Source organism: Chenopodium album, chromosome 4 (genome assembly GCF_948465745.1).
Source record: "Chenopodium album chromosome 4, dcCheAlbu1.1, whole genome shotgun sequence".
Lineage (NCBI taxonomy): Eukaryota > Viridiplantae > Streptophyta > Magnoliopsida > Caryophyllales > Amaranthaceae > Chenopodium > Chenopodium album.
Window position 1 is genome coordinate 48,967,274 of NC_137837.1, and position 17,176 is coordinate 48,984,449.

Genomic DNA, 17,176 nt, shown 5'->3' on the forward strand with positions numbered 1-17,176 from the left:
TTGAGTAATTTGGTAAAGGTTTGGCGATTGAAGAAAAATCTTTGATAAACCTCCGGTAAAAACCGGCATGCCCAAGAAAAGCCCATACCCCGGTGATGGAAGTAGGAGGGGGCAACTTTTCAATCACCGAAACCTTGGCCGGATCAACCTCAATGCCATTTTTTGAAACCTTATGGCCGAGGACAATGCCCTCCTCGACCATAAAATGGCACTTTTCCCAATTTAAAACCAAACTCGTCTCTTGACACCTTTTCAAAAGTTTTTCAAGGTTAAAAAGACAAGTGTCATAAGATGAGCGACCAACACTAAAATCATCCATGAAAACTTCAATTTCTTTTTCAAGCATCTCAAAGAAAATGGAAGTCATGCATCTTTGAAAAGTAGAGGGAGCATTGCATAATCCGAATGGCATTCTTCGGTATGCAAATGTCCCATATGGACATGTGAAAGTAGTTTTCTCTTGATCACTTGGATGGATAGGGATTTGGAAAAATCCGGAATACCCATCCAAGAAACAAAAGAAAGCATGGTTAGAAAGCCTTTCAAGCATTTGGTCCATGAAAGGGAGAGGAAAATGATCTTTCTTGGTGTTTTTGTTCAATCTCCTATAATCAATGCACATTCTCCACCCGGTCACCGTCTGGGTGGAGATTTCCTCTCCCTTTTCATCCTTGATTATGGTCATTCCACCCTTCTTTGGAACTACATGAACCGGGCTAACCCATTTGCTATCGGAGATAGCATAGATGATGCCCGCCTCACGTAGTTTCAAAATTTCTTTCTTCACAACCTCTTGAAGGTTGGGGTTCAACCTTCTTTGAGGTTCAATGGAGGTGGAATGATCATCTTCAAGATGAATACGATGCATGCATAAAGAAGGGCTAATACCTTTGATATCATCAATGCTATACCCTATCACATCCCTATATTTTCTTAAAACATCAAGAAGTTTTTCCAAATTAAGACCATCTAGGGTAGCATTGACAATAATAGGGTATTTTCCCTCCTTATCAAGAAAAGCATATTTCAAAGAAGGGGGAAGGGGCTTGAGTTCTACCTTGGGGGGAGGCTTAGAACTCTCCTCCAATTTCTCCTCCTTGGACTCAAGCTCGATCTCAACTTGTTCTTCAACTTCCTCTTTTGAGGATTCCTTCATTGCCATGACAAATTCTTTAGCCTCTTGAGAGTGGAACTATTCTTTGCATGTAAGGGCTTCTATCATTGGATCTTGAGGCCTCATCACGACCCTCCCCAAGCGATCTAGCTCTTCATTCACAACATCAACTCTATAACATTTTTCAACCATGGGGGTCTTAAGCAACTTAGAAAATTCAAAGACAATCTTTTCATCGGCCACTTCACATGTGATGGTGTTGTTCTTGCAATTGATGACCGCCCCTAAAGTTTTAAGAGCTTCACATCCCAAAATCAAAGGAGTGTTAACATCTTCCTCCATATCCATCACTACAAAGTCACAAGGTACGTAGATGTGTCCCACTCAATGTTACATGGTACGGGGTTCGATTCGAAACGTGGTACGGAAACGGATACGTGAAACTTTACTTTTAGTGAATCCGGAACGATTGGGTACGAAATAAATAATTAATATTATATTTTTAAGTAATTTTTTATTAACCAATAAGGGATAAGAACAAAATATATTTTAAGATTTTATTTTTTAAAAAATTTTAAAAATAATATTTCAAAGCCTCCAATAAGGCTTTTTGGCCTAATTGACAGCCTTCAGTGATCCAGTCCTATAAAATTCGAATTTCACTAAAAAAATAATATTAAAGTACACTACACAGCTGTATAATACGGAGTACTAAATTAAAAGGTAAGACAAGAGGTCTAGAAAAGTACAGGTGGGGTTGTTTAGGCCCACTCACTATCCCCACCTACCCAAAAGAAGATTATTTAAAAAAAAACCCCTGCCAGCTGAGAACCCATTATCTCTCACCTGCACAATTAGTTTCTCTCTCCTATTTCAAGAACTCTATCAATTTTAATCGAGGTTTCTCCATTTTTTCCCTTTCTTTTTCCCTTAAAAAGCTATGAAATCGGTTCGTGGACTCCGGCGACCCGAATCGCGACCTCCAGCGACCTATGTCGCGTTTGTACTGTGTTCCGGTACGAACGAACCAGATCGCGGTTCGGGCCAACGTACCGCGAACCTTGTAACCCTGGTCCCACTTGAATTGGAACATCCTCAAGCTCTCCACAAGGTAATTTCACCGATCGATCGGCCAATTGAATTGTCTTCCTTGTAGGGATCATCTCTATATTGAGTTGTTGAGCAATAGAGGGATTAAACTAACACTTGCTCCAAGATCGGCTAAGGCGCCCCTAGCTTCCATGTCCTAATTTTCACCGGCAAAGTGAAACTTCCCGGGTCTTTTTCCTTCTTGGGCATCTTATGTTGGACAAGAGCACTCACTTGATGTGGAAGGGTGATAAGCTCATCATTGAGCTTCCTCTTGTTGGTGAGAATATCTTTGAGGAACTTGAAGTAAGATGGCATTTGTGTCACAACTTCAAGAAAAGGGAGGTTGATATGCAAATTCTTCATGACGCTAAGAAATTTTGTGAACTTGTCATTCAACTTCCTCTCCGCAAGCCGACCGGGAAAAAAAAAACCGGTCCATCAAGATTCCTAGCCTCACTAGGAATTGAAGTTGTCTTCTCATTGTCAAGCTTCTTCTTCTCCGGACCTCCTTCTATCTCATCACCCTTTTCTTTCTCACCTCCCTTGTTTTCATTCACACTCTCCTCTCCTCCCTTCTTTTCCTCACTATCCCCTTCATTTGGCCCTTCATAGGATCCCGACCTCAATGTGATCGATCGCCTTGCATGTATCGGGTTTCGGATTGTGAGATGGGTTAGGTTGTGGTTGTCCGGGTAGAGTGGATGGTGAATTGAAAGGAGTTCTCTCGGCCAATTGAGCTAGTTGTGAATCAACCATCTTGTTGTGAGCTCTTATCTCTTGCATTTGTTGCCCAAAAGATTGCATTTGCGCATGCATGGCTTGGAGGAGTTGAGTTTGAGTTAGCTCCGCTTGAGGTGCTTGTTCTTGATGATTTCTTTGAGGTGCTTGGGTTTGATTGTTGTATTGGTTGTTCCTTGGATAGCTTCCTCTTGGATTTTGGGGTTGAGATGGAGGTGGATTTTGATATTGAGGGTTGGAGTTATAGGAAGGTTGAGCTTGTTGGTTCCATTGTTGAGGTTGAGGTACAAACCCGGGTGGTGGTTGTCTCCAAGCTACTCCACCACCGCTTTCTCTAAATCCCTCTTGCCTTGTGTTGTATGCCGCTACATGTTCGGGGCTTAAACCCCACAATAAGATGTATCATGATTCGTTCCTCCACAATTTTGACAAGAGAAAGAGTTAACTTGGGAAGAGCTTGCTCCACCACTTGAACTTGCATTCACACTCGTGTTCAACTTGGAAAGCCCTTTTGTTAGTTGATCAATTTGATGTTGTAATTGATCAACTTTCTCCAATTCGTAAATACCACCTCTCTTTGGAGCGTTTCTTCTTCGGCCCCCCCAAGATTAATTCTTTGCTACCTCTTCTATTGTGGTTTCAACTTGATTTTTAGGGATCTTGATTAATTGACCACCCGCCCCTGCATCCAAATTGGCTCTTGACATGGGCTCCAATCCGTCGTAGAAAAACCGCATGAGCAACCCTTGATTGTACTCATGGTGGGGACATGCTTGTACCAACTCCTTGAATCTCTCCCATGCTTCACCAAGACTTTCATCGGCATCTTGCTCAAATGATGCAATTTTCCTTCTTATTTCGGCGGTCTTCTCCTCGGAGATAAAGCGGTTCAAGAACGCCTTTACCACCTCCCTCCATGTTGTGAGAGTGTTAGGCTTTACTTGCTTTAGCCATTTCTTTGCTCGTCCGGTGAGAGATTGCCGGAAAAGGTGCATACAAATGTAGTCTTGACTCACTTCATTGGTTTGCATCATTGCGCACAATTCAAGGAATCGGTCCAAATGTTCAATAGGGTCCTCACTTGCACTTCCGGAAAATTGCTCTGATTGGACCATCCGAGTATATTGTGGATGGATAAAGAAGTTGGTTTCCGTGACGGGTAGCAATATCCCTCCCGTGAGCTCATAATCCTTCGGATTTCCGAACGCACGAAACAAAACATCATTCTCTTGTCCCGCCATTGATCCGCGTGGTGAACTTGAAGAGTAAGTATCACTCTCACTATCAACTATATCACCAAAACCTCTTCCCTCGTCTTGATAAAGCCTACGGACTTGTCTCAACGTTCGGTTGATTTCGTGGTCAATTTGATGTGAGGGTGCTCCTTGAGACCTCCTAAGCATTCACCAAAGCTAAGCAAACAATTAGCAATGACAAGGATGATAAAACAAAAACACAAAAAGAAAAGAAAGCAAAATGACTCTAACAAAAGCAATAATAGACGCTAAACAAGCCGCTTCCCCGGCAACGGCGCCAAAATTTGATCACGGGTTAGATAGGTCGTTAAACTATTACCCTAACCAAATTAATCATTTATAATACCTAAACCTACACTAAACTAGTTAGTGGCAAGTAAAGGGTCGAACCACTAGGAAAGCACGCTAGTTCAACATCAAATATCACTAATGTAAGAGTGAAAAGGGGATTGTTTTTGTTGGTTTTGTTGAGCAAGAACACTAAAACTACAAGTGAGCAAGAAAATGATGATTAAAATCAATAGAAAATGACGCTAGGGATACGGGGGTGTCCTATATGATTAGAAAGAGGAGAATAATGGTGATTATCATGAAACATATGCCAAAGAACACAAGATTCTACCTAAACAATTCATTCTCATGCAATAGTCTAGGCAAATCAATGAAAGAGGTCCACACTAATAAGGATCATTCTCATGCATCCTATTAGTTACAATCAAATCAAGAGAATAAAGAAGCACAATCCATAAAAACTCCACTTTAATAACTCATTCTCATGCAATCATTAAAATAGAGATGATCCTAATCTAGTTCAAATCACTTTCATGCATTTAAACTAGAAAACATCAAATAGAGTGTAACAATAATCCCAAGCTAATAGAAATCATGTCTTTCATCAATATATGGCATAAGTTCAATCCAACCATCATCATTCATCCAATATCAAATCATATCTTCCACCCCCTTCCCCTAGCTAAAAGTTTAGCCTAGAGAAGGGAGATTAAACATAATATCAAAACTAGAAATAAACTCAAGAAACTCAAAACAAAACATGATTAAAATCAATGAAATCAATAACAACTAGATAAGCTAATAAGATTGACAAGAATAAGTAACAATAAAACAAATAAATAATATTAAAGGAAAGGAGAAGAGATTACTAAAGAAAGGATTAATGAAAGATGAAAACTTGGATTCTTGCTTGATTGATGGAAGATTAAAACTTGAGCAAAGTTGAATACAATAAAGGATGCTTGAATAACAATCTATATTCTCTCTCTAGATTAGGCTAATGTTCTATGGAATTAGTACTAAGTTAATCTAAAAATTACATCAAAAGGTTCTAAGATGGGACTTATATAGTCCGTACAGAGCCAGCTGAAAAAGAGGAGTGGTCCGACTGAACAATGGGAAGGTTCGGCCGGACTACAGGGTAGGTTTGGCCGAACCATGGGTAGGTTCGCTCGAACCTCCCCGATCTTGGTCTGGTCGAACTTCTGTGGTTCGACCACTCTTGCAAAATTGCCAAATTGCTTCTTAACCCTGCCTCGACGTTCGGCTGAACCACTGAGCAGGTTCGGCCACACCCTTGGTTCGGCCGAACCTCTTCTGAATCTTGCTTCCTTCAGCTTCCCTTGAGCTTAGCTTCCTCCTCTTGAAAACTGAGAAGTTGTGTTTGGTGTGTGACTTGCAAGAGAAGGAGACCTTCAAAAATCGCTCGTTTTATAAAAGGTCTTGCGAGGAGTATTAGCCAAAAGTGGAAGTGACTCACTATACCACTTTTAGTGATGTTTGTAAATTGGCTATTCGTTATGAAGTCCAATTGAAGGAAGAAAAGCCCAAAACTTCTTTCAAGAGTCCAATGAAGTTCAGTCCATCTTACTCTAAGGGGGGTACAATACAAAATGAGAAAATGTTTCAAGTCTCATGGAAGAGGACATGTCGCTTCCGAATGCCCTAGCAAAAATGTGTTGACTACCTCACAATGTGCAATGTTTGACGAGGAAGAAAAACACTATAGTTTTGTTACACAAGATGAGAATAAAGAAATTGATGAAGAGTATGATGAGGAAATACCTCCGGAGAGCGAAGTGAATATGATGGTGGTTCGCAAGATTTTTTTTGGTGAACCTAAAATTGATGAGAGTCAAAGAAACAACTTGTTCCACACTAGATGCAAGATAGGTGAAAAGACTTGTAATGTAATTGTGGATAGTGGAGCTCAAATTGATGTGATTTCGTCCGAGGCCGTGAGTAAACTGAAGTTGCCTACTAGGGTTCATAGTGAGCCTTATAAGCTCAATTGGTTGAATAATGGTACGAACATGAGGGTGAAGAAGCAAGCTTTGGTGACTTATTCCATTGGAGGATTCGAAGATGAGCGTTGGTGTGACATTCTCCCTATGGATGCGTGTCATTTGTTGCTTGGAAGACCGTGGCAATTTGATCATGATTCGAAACACCAATGTAAATCTAATGTGTTTATTGTAACTACCAAAGATGGTAGGAAAGTTAGATTGCTGCCTTTACCTCCAACATTGCTAAAAAAGAAAAAGAGAAAAGCAATTGTCTTGTAATTTGTAATGAACTTGGAAAAAAAATGAGAGATGGGGAAAGGGTATGCTTTGGTTGGGAAGGCCAAAGATGAGTTTTGTATTCCTCATAATAACTCATCACCTTTAAATGAGTTGTTAGGAGAGTACAAATTTGTTTTTCCTAATGACTTGCCCAAAGGCTTACCTTCAAATAGGGGTATTGCACATGCCATTCCAAGAGTCCCTTTACTTAACGATGTTATTTACTGCCAAATGAAATTTAGAGAAGGCAACAAGTGGAAACCGACTTTCAAAACCAAGCATGTATGAGTGGTTGAAAAAAGTGTTTAAAAAAGGGTATGTGCAAGTGAATCATAAAACTGATTTAACAAGTGCTACTTGTAATATAAGAAAATTCTTTCTTTTCATGGGGGATCCGAGTTTGAGGTCAAACTCTTTTCAAGAAAGGGAGAATGATCAAAGATCAAGAAGCCCACTTAGGAACTCTATGGATCAAGAACCAGTTGCTCTAGTCTTGGAAACACTTGGGTTTTATCCATTTTCTACAAGGGCCGAATTCAAGTGTTGCATCTCAAGGGTTGATTGACGGTCCAAAGTACAAGTCTAAAAGAAGCTACACGTTTGGCCCATTAAGCTGCTGATTTGGGCGTGTAGATTTCTATCTTATTCCTAGTTTTATTTTTGGTTGTAATAATGCCAAGAGTTACTCTTAAAGTTGCTCTTAATGGCTGGTTATGTAGGAGGTTTATTAGGCCTTATTTTTAGCTGATCATCACTAGCTAATTAAGGAATTCAGTGCTAGCTTAAATTAAGGAGAACTGTTGGCTGTTTGCTTCCCTTTAGGGACGGTTCTCCCTTTGACTTTTGGTGGGTTTTGTCTTTTCATTTGCTGCTCCTTATTATTATATATTGGAGAGCAAACCAGAAATAAAAATCAGTTTTTGGAGTTATTCATAAAAACCGTGAGGTTGCCTAACATTCTTCTTTGTGTTTGTCCAAAGTGTGAGTGTTGTTCCTTGTTGCTTTGAGTTAGTTCTTGAGTGACAAGATTAGGGAGAGATTGAGTGTGTCTTGTCTCTAGCCTAAGAACCCAGAACTTTGAGTGTGTTCTTGAGTTTTGGTTAATTTCACAATTTTAAGTTGTTTCAGGGTGAGTTGTTTTTCATTCGAGTCTAAATACCATTACAACTTGTTGGAGGGGTATATTAGACTTACATCATGTTTTTAATATATTCCATTCTAAATTGCAGGAGATTAGTTATGTTCAGACCCTATCAATTGTTTCAATGTTCACATATCTGACTCTAATGTAATATTAATCATGTACTTGTATCACATTCTTTTTAGGAGTAACAAGTATTTGCAATTATTCTATGTTAAAGCTATTCTGAAAAGTTTTGCTACCATATGACTTCAACTGCATTCCATATCCTATAAAACTATGTTGGCTTTCCTACCTTCGGTAGTATTTTCCAGTCATCAGATGCATGTTGTGCATGCCTATCATATGTCTAAAATACCTATTCTCTAATACTAAACCTGTTAATTACGTAGTAATTAAAATTCGTCCATAGGCTTAGAGACTTTAAATAACTTGAAGAAATTAGCTTGCTAGCTCAGTTTGAGTTCTGCCTAACACTAGATGCTTCAGGGTATAGATCGCAGACCAATACTTGGTGTGGCCTGGCTTGGTTTGTTTACTTAAATTTTTTTTGTAATCCTTATTATTTAGAGGTGGCTACTAGATTGGTTCAGCTTGAGTTCAGGCCAGTCCTGTCCACCCCAGAACAGCCTAGCTGTGTTCCAAAGGTGGAATCAGTACAGAAACTGGCATGGGCCTGACACAGATCCTACAAGTGTTTTTTCTTCCTTTTCCTTTTTTTTTTATTCTCTTTTTTGTTTTTAAATTTTTTTTGAAATAGGCTTGGTTTTAGTCCATGAGTATGGACTGGGCCATGATCAAGTCCTAAATGGTCTACAGGTGACTTGTACCAGCTTGACTTTAAGCCTGTCTCAGACTTAAGCATGTTTTCAGTGTAATTTTTGGGCACCAATAAGTGTCTTTATGATTTGCAGGATTCTCAAAAGGTAGTCTGGTTTGGTCATAGATCATCTCTTTGCATGGAAAAACATCTTCATGTTGTCTACCATGATGTGGCAGCTTATCTTCTTGGCCACTGTTTAACTGGTAAGTGCCTGCTCTGCATCCTCATTCGAATATTTCGTTTTTACTTATTTGTGGTAAGTTGTCTGTTGTATTGAGTCTTGGTGACTGAATGGAGTATTCATCACATGTGTTTTTTGTAGCAAATCTTGGTGGCACTGAATTTGATTAAATCTTCTGATATCTGGCGAATAGCAGCCAACTTCAGATCCCAGCAGATCTTATGCCAGTTTTAGTAGTATCATATCATGCTCCTACTTGCCCTACTCCTGCCTGCTTCAGCGGGATGTAAATGTACAATTATCTGTAAAAGTTGGTAATAGTTTTAAGTTAGCTATTGCTCTCTCACTTGTTCATGATGCAGTGTGTGTGATGGGGATTCTATTGCTATTTCGTTGCATTAGGTATCGAAATGCCTGGTTGTGATAGTTGAAAGTAAATTGTATATACAATGTTTCCATTTTGTAACTCCGTATTAAAATGTTATTTCTAGTAAAAGAAGCTAAACTAACTCTTTGATGACGAAGAATATAGCAATTGCCATAATTGAATCCTATCCTATCTATATATAAGAGGAAGTTTACATGTTTGATGTTAGTGAGTGTCTGTATGACGCGTGCGACTTAGAAAAAGGTGAAAATTCCATGTATTTCTGAATCATAAAATACATAAGTGAGGGTATTTTACTTTCCAATATATATATATAGAGTGAGGGTGTTCTACTTTCTCGCAAAAGAAAAAAAAAATGTGTTTGGATTTCAATAAATTTGGCTAAAAGAAGTTGAGAAATAAAAACTACCCCTTCCTCCTCCCCCTCAGTTTTTTTTTTTATTTTTTTAAAATTAAATAAAGAATAGATAAAGAAAGGATCATCCAACGTAATATAGGGGTGAGCAAAAATTCTGAGTACCGGAATTGGAATCGGCGGGTTTAGAACCGGAATTGGACTCGATGGTTCCAATTTCTGGTAATAAATTAAGGACCCGGTTATAACCAATTCCAATTCTCAACTTTTTGGAACCGAAACCGGTTCGGTATCCGGTTACCTAATATATGCTAAACTAAATAAATTTTAAATAATAAAAATATGTTGAATGTAATTAATTTGTAAATTAAAAAAAAATATTATTAATACCTAACATAAATACAAATAGCTTAATGCATAAATATAAGTATTAAACGCTAAAAATGAACCTAACTAAAATAAGAATTATTATTTGTATTATATTATAACAGTTACATACATAAGTGGGTACCCGAAACCGGTACCTGGTGGTTCCAATACCAATTCCTAAATTTTAGGACCCGGTTGAACAAATTCCAATTCCTGATCCGAATTTTAGGACCTGGTTCCAACCAATTCCAAGTCCAAGTCCTAAAAATTTTACCAGGTACCCGATTTGCTCACCCCTACTACGTATATCTACCAAAAGTGAAAAAATCAAGTAAAAGAAAACTATACCATATAACCTTGTGTTTCATATGATTTTTCTTTGTAATTTTACCCTACTTTCTTAGCTAAACCTAAATTTAAGGGTGAAAATTCATATTTCAATTTGGATTATTGGTGAAATTTCGGATTTTAGGAATCGAATCCCAACCGAGTTGGTTTGGATCCAATCCAAACCGAAACAATTCGGTTTCAAAAACAAATCCAATCCAATCTGAAATTTTGTTGGGCTAACATTTTGGGCCTAAAAAATTTGGCTTATTATTGGACCTATTGTTTAGGCCCTTAAAATATCCTAATATTTGCCAAATTTAGGAGATAGCATAATAAATAAATAAAAAGTCCAGCCATTAGAATAAAATTTCACATTACAAAAGTCTTAAAAATGCAATAAAAGTCCTCAATCAAGATTCAACTAATAAATCAACATGGCTGCTTCAACATAGCAACAAATTCAACATGATGGCAACACTCTTCAACTCTTTAACCTTTAGATTTCATACTGCATAGTACATACACTAAGCCATTAATAATTGAAAGATTTACCATGCTTAACAATAAATATAGAAGTAAAAGAGCTTGAATACATACTACCTCCTGTTTTGGGATTGTTTGTGTCCTGTGGGATAGTTACAACACCAAGACTGGTGTGGGGCTGTCTGTACCTGCAAACCAACGAAAGCTCCGGTCAGCCGGAGTTTCGCCTCCGACTGTCAAGTTAGTGTATACGTTCGGAGTAAAATGGTGCAGAAAGTCTATATCTTCTCGAATTCCGAGATTAGGTGTTTTCTTTATTTTCAGGAGTAATAAATGATGTAATGATTGTAAGGTCCTCCAATAATGGAGTGAATCTCCCTATTTATAGGGTCCTAAGAGTTTGTGCCCTTGTCTTAGGATTTGATGACCTAGAATCATGGGCTGCGTCGTTTTACGGCGGCCTCGGGAATCGGGCCTCGAAGACCGCTAATTCCTAAAGCGGTATTTGCCTGCCACGTGTCGTACCCTGGTTGGTCCATTTGGAGACCTTCCTAGGGTGACACGTGTCACGCTATGAGAAGTTCACGTGGCAAGGTAAAAATAACCAAAACATTTGCCCCTCACAAGGGTGACGTGGCATGTCATGTGGCGCCTGTGACAAGTGTCAGGCAGACATTGGTGCGTAATTTTACTCTTTATCCGAAGTACAAATTAGGGTTTTACCCTAGAATTTTCACCCCTCTATAAATAGAAGTTGACCCCCCCTCATTTCACACAGCAAAAACTTTTGAGAGAGAATGTTTGACTTTTGAGAGCATTTGTCTTTTTCTGAGAAGAACCTCCCGACAGACTGTAATTTGTGTGCCTGTTTTTATAAACGACTAAGAATTTTGTAAGCATCTTTTCTACAACCGGCTACAAGGTAACCGCGTGCTTTCTTCTCTCTTTTTCTTTTTTCTTTTTTATTTTTTCTTTTCGAAAATAGTTTCCCAAACGCGCATGGCACGACCTAGGTTAGTAATCAGTCGGCCACCGAGGACGGTTGAATCTAAAACTAGGATTGCCGACTGCTCCTTATTAGAATTCCCTTTGAGAACTTCCCCAAGTTCGATCGACTCGGTTGTTGTGCAGGACACAATGGCCAGAAAAAAAAAAAAAAAGAACAATCGGTTGGAGGAGTCTAGGGAGGAGTTAGAAGAGAATGTTTCCGGGCCGTTTGATCAGGCTTCGGAAGAGGAGGTTAAGGAGGATGCTTCTGGCCCTAGCCATCGGACCCCTTATTCGGACTTAGAGTCCGAGAGCTCTAAGGACGATTCTGAGCCGTCTACTTCTGATTGAGCTTCCATGGTTTTAGAGGAAGCGCGCTCCCAGCTGGAAACAACGAGGGAGTCCCTGTCAATTGACAGGGGCGAGGGTTGGGCCGAGCATTCGGCCACTCGCCGAATGGAATATGTGGCCTATCACCAGTACATTCTTGAGGGCAGGCGGAAGACCATGGCCGAGAAGATAGGGGAATTTAGGTATAAGCATGTCATAGGCCAAGGAATTATTCTCAGCGTCCCGAATGCTATAGACACGATGGTCTAGCAAGAAGGGTCCAGTTACCGAGACAAATGTTTTGGCTGCTATGAGGCGGCTATTCAAGCTGGTCTTCGTTTTCCTTTCCACCCGGTTGTGGAGAGGATTCTTGATGGATACCAACTTAGTATCAGGCAACTAGCCCCAAACTCTTGGTCAACATCATGGGCTTCATTGTTGCATGTGAGATGCTTAAGGTAGAGCCTAGCTTAAAGGCCATTGCTCATATGCACTACCTCAGTTGGACCCTAAAGTTGAACGGAAGTGGATGGTTCACCCTAACAAGCCACAAGGGCTATATGATGTCTGTAGGGAAGGAGTCTAAATGGAAGGACTAGAGGAGGAAGTTTTACACTATCACCTCCCCTGACCGGATGAGAAACAAAAAATACAACCAGTGGAATCGGAACCCTCCTTTGCTGTATGGAGGTGTTGCTTTGTCGCCTATCCCAAGGAAGGCATAAGAGCAGATATTGGATCAGGGTCTTTTCAGGGTGACTGTTCGGTCCAATGAAGAGACAAAGAAAGAGGAGGTGACCCCCCAAAGTTACATTCCCCACCACGAAAGACTTTCAGATGAGAATTACTTGGCCGCTTGCGGCCTCAATATTGAGAGGTCGAGAGGTAACTAGCCGAATGTTCTTTAATAATTTGCTAAAATAAACATCATTTATTCATTTCTAATAACTTGTTTTCTTTTGTGCAGACAAAGCAATGGAGAAGCTTTAGACCTTTAGAAGCCGACGACCCACTTAACCACATATTACCATTTGTCTCTTGGAAAACAGAAGAATGAAGATTCTGAGTCAGGCAGAACTCCAAAGGTAAGTGAATGGAGATTTTCTCATTTCCGCCGGCTTTCCGATTCATTTATTTTGTGCAGGGCGACTCATCTAAACCATCTCCCTCTTCTCAGCTAGACTCGAAACTTCAGAAGAAGTCGGGTAGTGATGTTGGAATTTCTAGGAAGGTTAGAAAACACATTGCTTACAAGTCTGGTTGGACTAAGGCTGGGGACGACTCCCACCCTCCTTCTAGAAAATCACCTTCAAGTTTCGAAGCCTTCAAGAATCTGGAGTCCATGGGGTGTCAAAGAGTGGCAAGCCACTCCATGCTGCTGGCGACTCAACAATAGGTAGGAGCATACCTCCTGGAGAGGAGGCAGACGTTCAAGGTATAACTGCTTTTAACCCTTTACCCTATCCTTGTAGGGTAAAGTTCAATCAGTAGTGGTCCAGTACCTTAGAAGATACTCAATCATTTAGCCGGATTTACAACATCTATATACAAAGTGTTGAATGGGAAGATGTCCCCAAAGGCTGGACATCTAGCAGCTTGCAAAGATGATGCTGAGGGCGATTGCCCCTAAGGAAAAGGGATCCATCAGAGGAGTTGGATCCCTCAACCTAGATGCCATCTTGGCACTTCTTGCTGAGATACAACACTTGTAATTTTAATTTTTTACCTTATGCAAGTTATGTGATCGTTTAGTTCACGATTTCCACTTTTTTGTCGAATGCATGCTATGATGTGAGTAAATAACCTAAAGGAGCCGATTACTAAGAAGTCAAAAGAGGTAAAGGCTGCGAAAGCTCGAGTTGCCTCTTCTCTAGATATGACCAATTTTTAGACTGCCCAAAACAAACTTCTAACACTGGATATGATGTATTCCCTGACTTTGGCCAACCTATAGGTCAAGATTGATCTGCTGGATGCAGCGAAGAGGCGGATAACCGAGCTTCAGAAAGAGGTTAAGGATCTCAAGGCCAAGCTTGAGCCCCTTCAGAAGGCTAACAAGACGACAGATGGGCTCAAGATTAGGTACCGCAAGCTGAAGAGGAGGCTGGAAAACCAGGAGACCCAACTCAGAAAGAAGTATAAGTCCTAGGACGAGGATGAGAAGGAAGCCTTGGTCAAGCAGATGGTCGAGGACTATGATTCCATCATGTGGTCCACATGGGAGTCCCTCTGCCCCGATACCAACTACAGTCGCTGGAATAGTGAATTTGACTCGGCCTCAAATGAGTTCAATGCCTAGTGTTCCGGGTACATATCCAAGGGTTTTGACTGGCACGGGCTGAGTCCAGTTAATTACCTGCGTAAGTCGACACACGTAAACTGCCTAAGTTAGAAAGTGTTTAGAGAGAGAAAGTGTACTTAGAGAGATAGATGATGTAATAAAATGTATGTCTAACCTCTTTTCAGTTTTACTTTATCCCATATTTATAGGTGTGTGGTCTCCTTTACGTGGAGTCCCACTAGGTTAGCCTGCGAGCTGATTACTGTCAGGCTGGTGAGCCCCTTTGGGTGCTCCTCCAGCGGTGATTGCACACCTCGAGAGTAAAGCTAAGATCCTGGTGATAGCTTAGCAGGAGTTATCCTGTACAATTAGCCCCTCAAGAGGTGGTATGAGGTTACTCATGCCATCTCTTGTTTGGATGTTGATGTCCTCTCCAAATGGGTTCAACTGAGAAGGAATAGATCAACAGGAGCTATTGAATATAACTAGCACCTCAAGAGGTGGTATGAGGTTACTCGCTTATGCCAGCAGTTTTAAACATACGTTTCTGTCAGTGCTGCTCAATAGGTCGTATGACTGAGTCCTTTTACATACCTCTAGCCGCTTAATTATCAGGAATGATCACACAAATTTGAGGCTTAAGGTGATGTTGAAAGTGCCGAGTAGGAGTGTGCTTCTGTGTGATGACGATGCTTGACTTTGCTTGAGGGAGTGTCCATTACTCCCGTTGAAGTCTAAGAATTTACAAGCTTACAGGGAGGAATTTCGATTACTCTTGCTGAAGTCTAAGAAATGACGAGCTTTTAGGGAGGAATTTTGATTACTCCTGCTGAAGTTTGAGAAATAACAAGCTTATATGGAGGAATTTCGATCACTCTCGCTGAAGTCTCAGAAATGACGAGCTTACAGGAAGGAATTTTAATCACTCTCGCTGAAGTTTTAAAAACGGTGAGTTTATAGGGAGGAATTTTGATCAATCCTATAGAAGTTTTAGAAATGACGAGCTTATAAGGAGGAATTTTGATCACTCTCGCTGAAGTGTGAGAAATGGTGAGCTTGTAGGGAGGAATTTTGATCACTCCCACTAAAGTTTGAGAAATGACAAGTTTTTTTTTGGGCAGAAAAAGTTTTTTGCATGAGTAGGACGCGTGTCAGCCATTTTAAGGTCAGTTTGTATTTACTGAAGTGACATGACATTTTGGCCTTATTGTTTGGTTGAACCGCTCATTAACTCTTTCATTTATTTCACTGTCCCCCTTTTTTACTTCCTTATTTTTCATTTCTCACTTTTCACCTTCCTCCCTTGCTTTTTTAACTTTCCATTTTCGCCATTTCTTTGTGTACTTATTTTCTACCATTCTTTGTTCTACATTACATATTTTTTTGCTTTTTTGGTTGTATTTTGTAACCCTGTCTTCTGATTGGCTTCCTGGTGTCGCCATTGTTTTCGTGCCTTTTTAGTTCTATGATTGGGTGAGCCCTCTTTTTGACGGCGCAACTTAGTAGAAAGATCTTTTAACTGATCTTGCAAATATTGCATTCGTTGCTCCATATCTTCTTTCTCTTGTGCAACCTTATTGACATATTCTTGCCAATTAGGGGGTGGGATGTCGGACATGGTTTGTGTTTGGGGTATGTGTTTGGGTATGTGTTTGGGGTATGTGTTTGGGTATTTGTTTTGCTAGAGCCCCCTCCTTCTAGCGCCAAATGTTGTATATTTGGAGTAACACTTGAAATACACAAGGGATAAACCAAGGGATAGATAAGGCTAAGAACCAAAGGCTTCTTAGATAAAGTCACACTGACAAGGGAATAATCGCGTCGTCAAACGACTACACCTAGATCAAATACAATTTATACAACCTAAACAAACCTAATACGAGTATAAGGCAAGCATAGGGGTCGAACCACAGAGAACGGTTAAACACCACCAAATGTTATCAACAATTAAGCTAGTCCGGAATAAGGGAAGGTAAACTAAAGGTCTAAACAAACTAAAACTAGAGATAAAACATTAAGGGAAATAGTCTAGGAGTAGCATTCACTTGAACATAAACAAAAGCATAGAAGTTGAATTAATTATGAACTAAACATGCTTGAATATCGAAGTAAAGTCCAATCTAGCCACCTTCCGGGGTCAATTGGCTTCTCCTAACATAGCCTCTATGCTTCCACATTAGAACCATATACTAGGAGGTACTATCAAATAACAATCGATAATAATGAACCTTAACTAAGTCAACTTCCGTTTCATGTTAGCAAAGAGTCACTCCCAATCAACTAACAACATGCATTTTGCAAGGAGATTGAAGAATATCAAGCATATAAAGACTTTAATCACAAATAAATCAATTCTAAACCTAGAACATGCTCAAGATCCAACTTCACCACAACCATCCCCTTAATGGGGGAATTACTCACTAATCATGATAAAAACAAGATTAATCAACAAATAACCAAGAATCAACATGATTAATAAGCAATACCAACAACTAAAACAATAATAAAAATAAAGCAATAAAAATAGAGGAGAGAGAGTTAGAGATTCTCATTGATTGAAGATGGAAGTCTACAAACAAGATGATCAATCTTCTTCTTCAAAATCCAAGCTACAATCAACAATGGTGAAGCCCTCACTTTCTCTCTCTAAACTACACTAATCCTAAGCTAAACCTAGAGAGAGAAGCTCTCCTAAAACTAGGGAAAAAGATCTAAAAGAATGAAGTTTTCTT

General features: G+C 39.8%; 1 protein-coding gene and 1 non-coding gene across 2 annotated transcripts in view; both read left to right on the plus strand.

The window, feature by feature from the left end:
• Positions 1–9,516, plus strand: part of LOC145626984 (uncharacterized) — a 41,466-nt gene extending 31,950 nt beyond the window's left edge. The window contains exons 3-4 of the mRNA XM_081679401.1: positions 8,832–8,943; positions 9,063–9,516. Of these exons, the coding sequence (XP_081535527.1) occupies positions 8,832–8,833 (2 nt within the window). The 3' untranslated portion in view covers positions 8,834–8,943; positions 9,063–9,516. The remainder of the gene's footprint in view (positions 1–8,831; positions 8,944–9,062) is intronic.
• On the plus strand, positions 3,697–3,804 carry LOC145629859 (small nucleolar RNA R71). Its single transcript, XR_014111986.1, has one exon. It is a non-coding gene; the product is annotated as a small nucleolar RNA R71 (small nucleolar RNA).
• Positions 9,517–17,176: the final 7,660 nt, after the last annotated feature.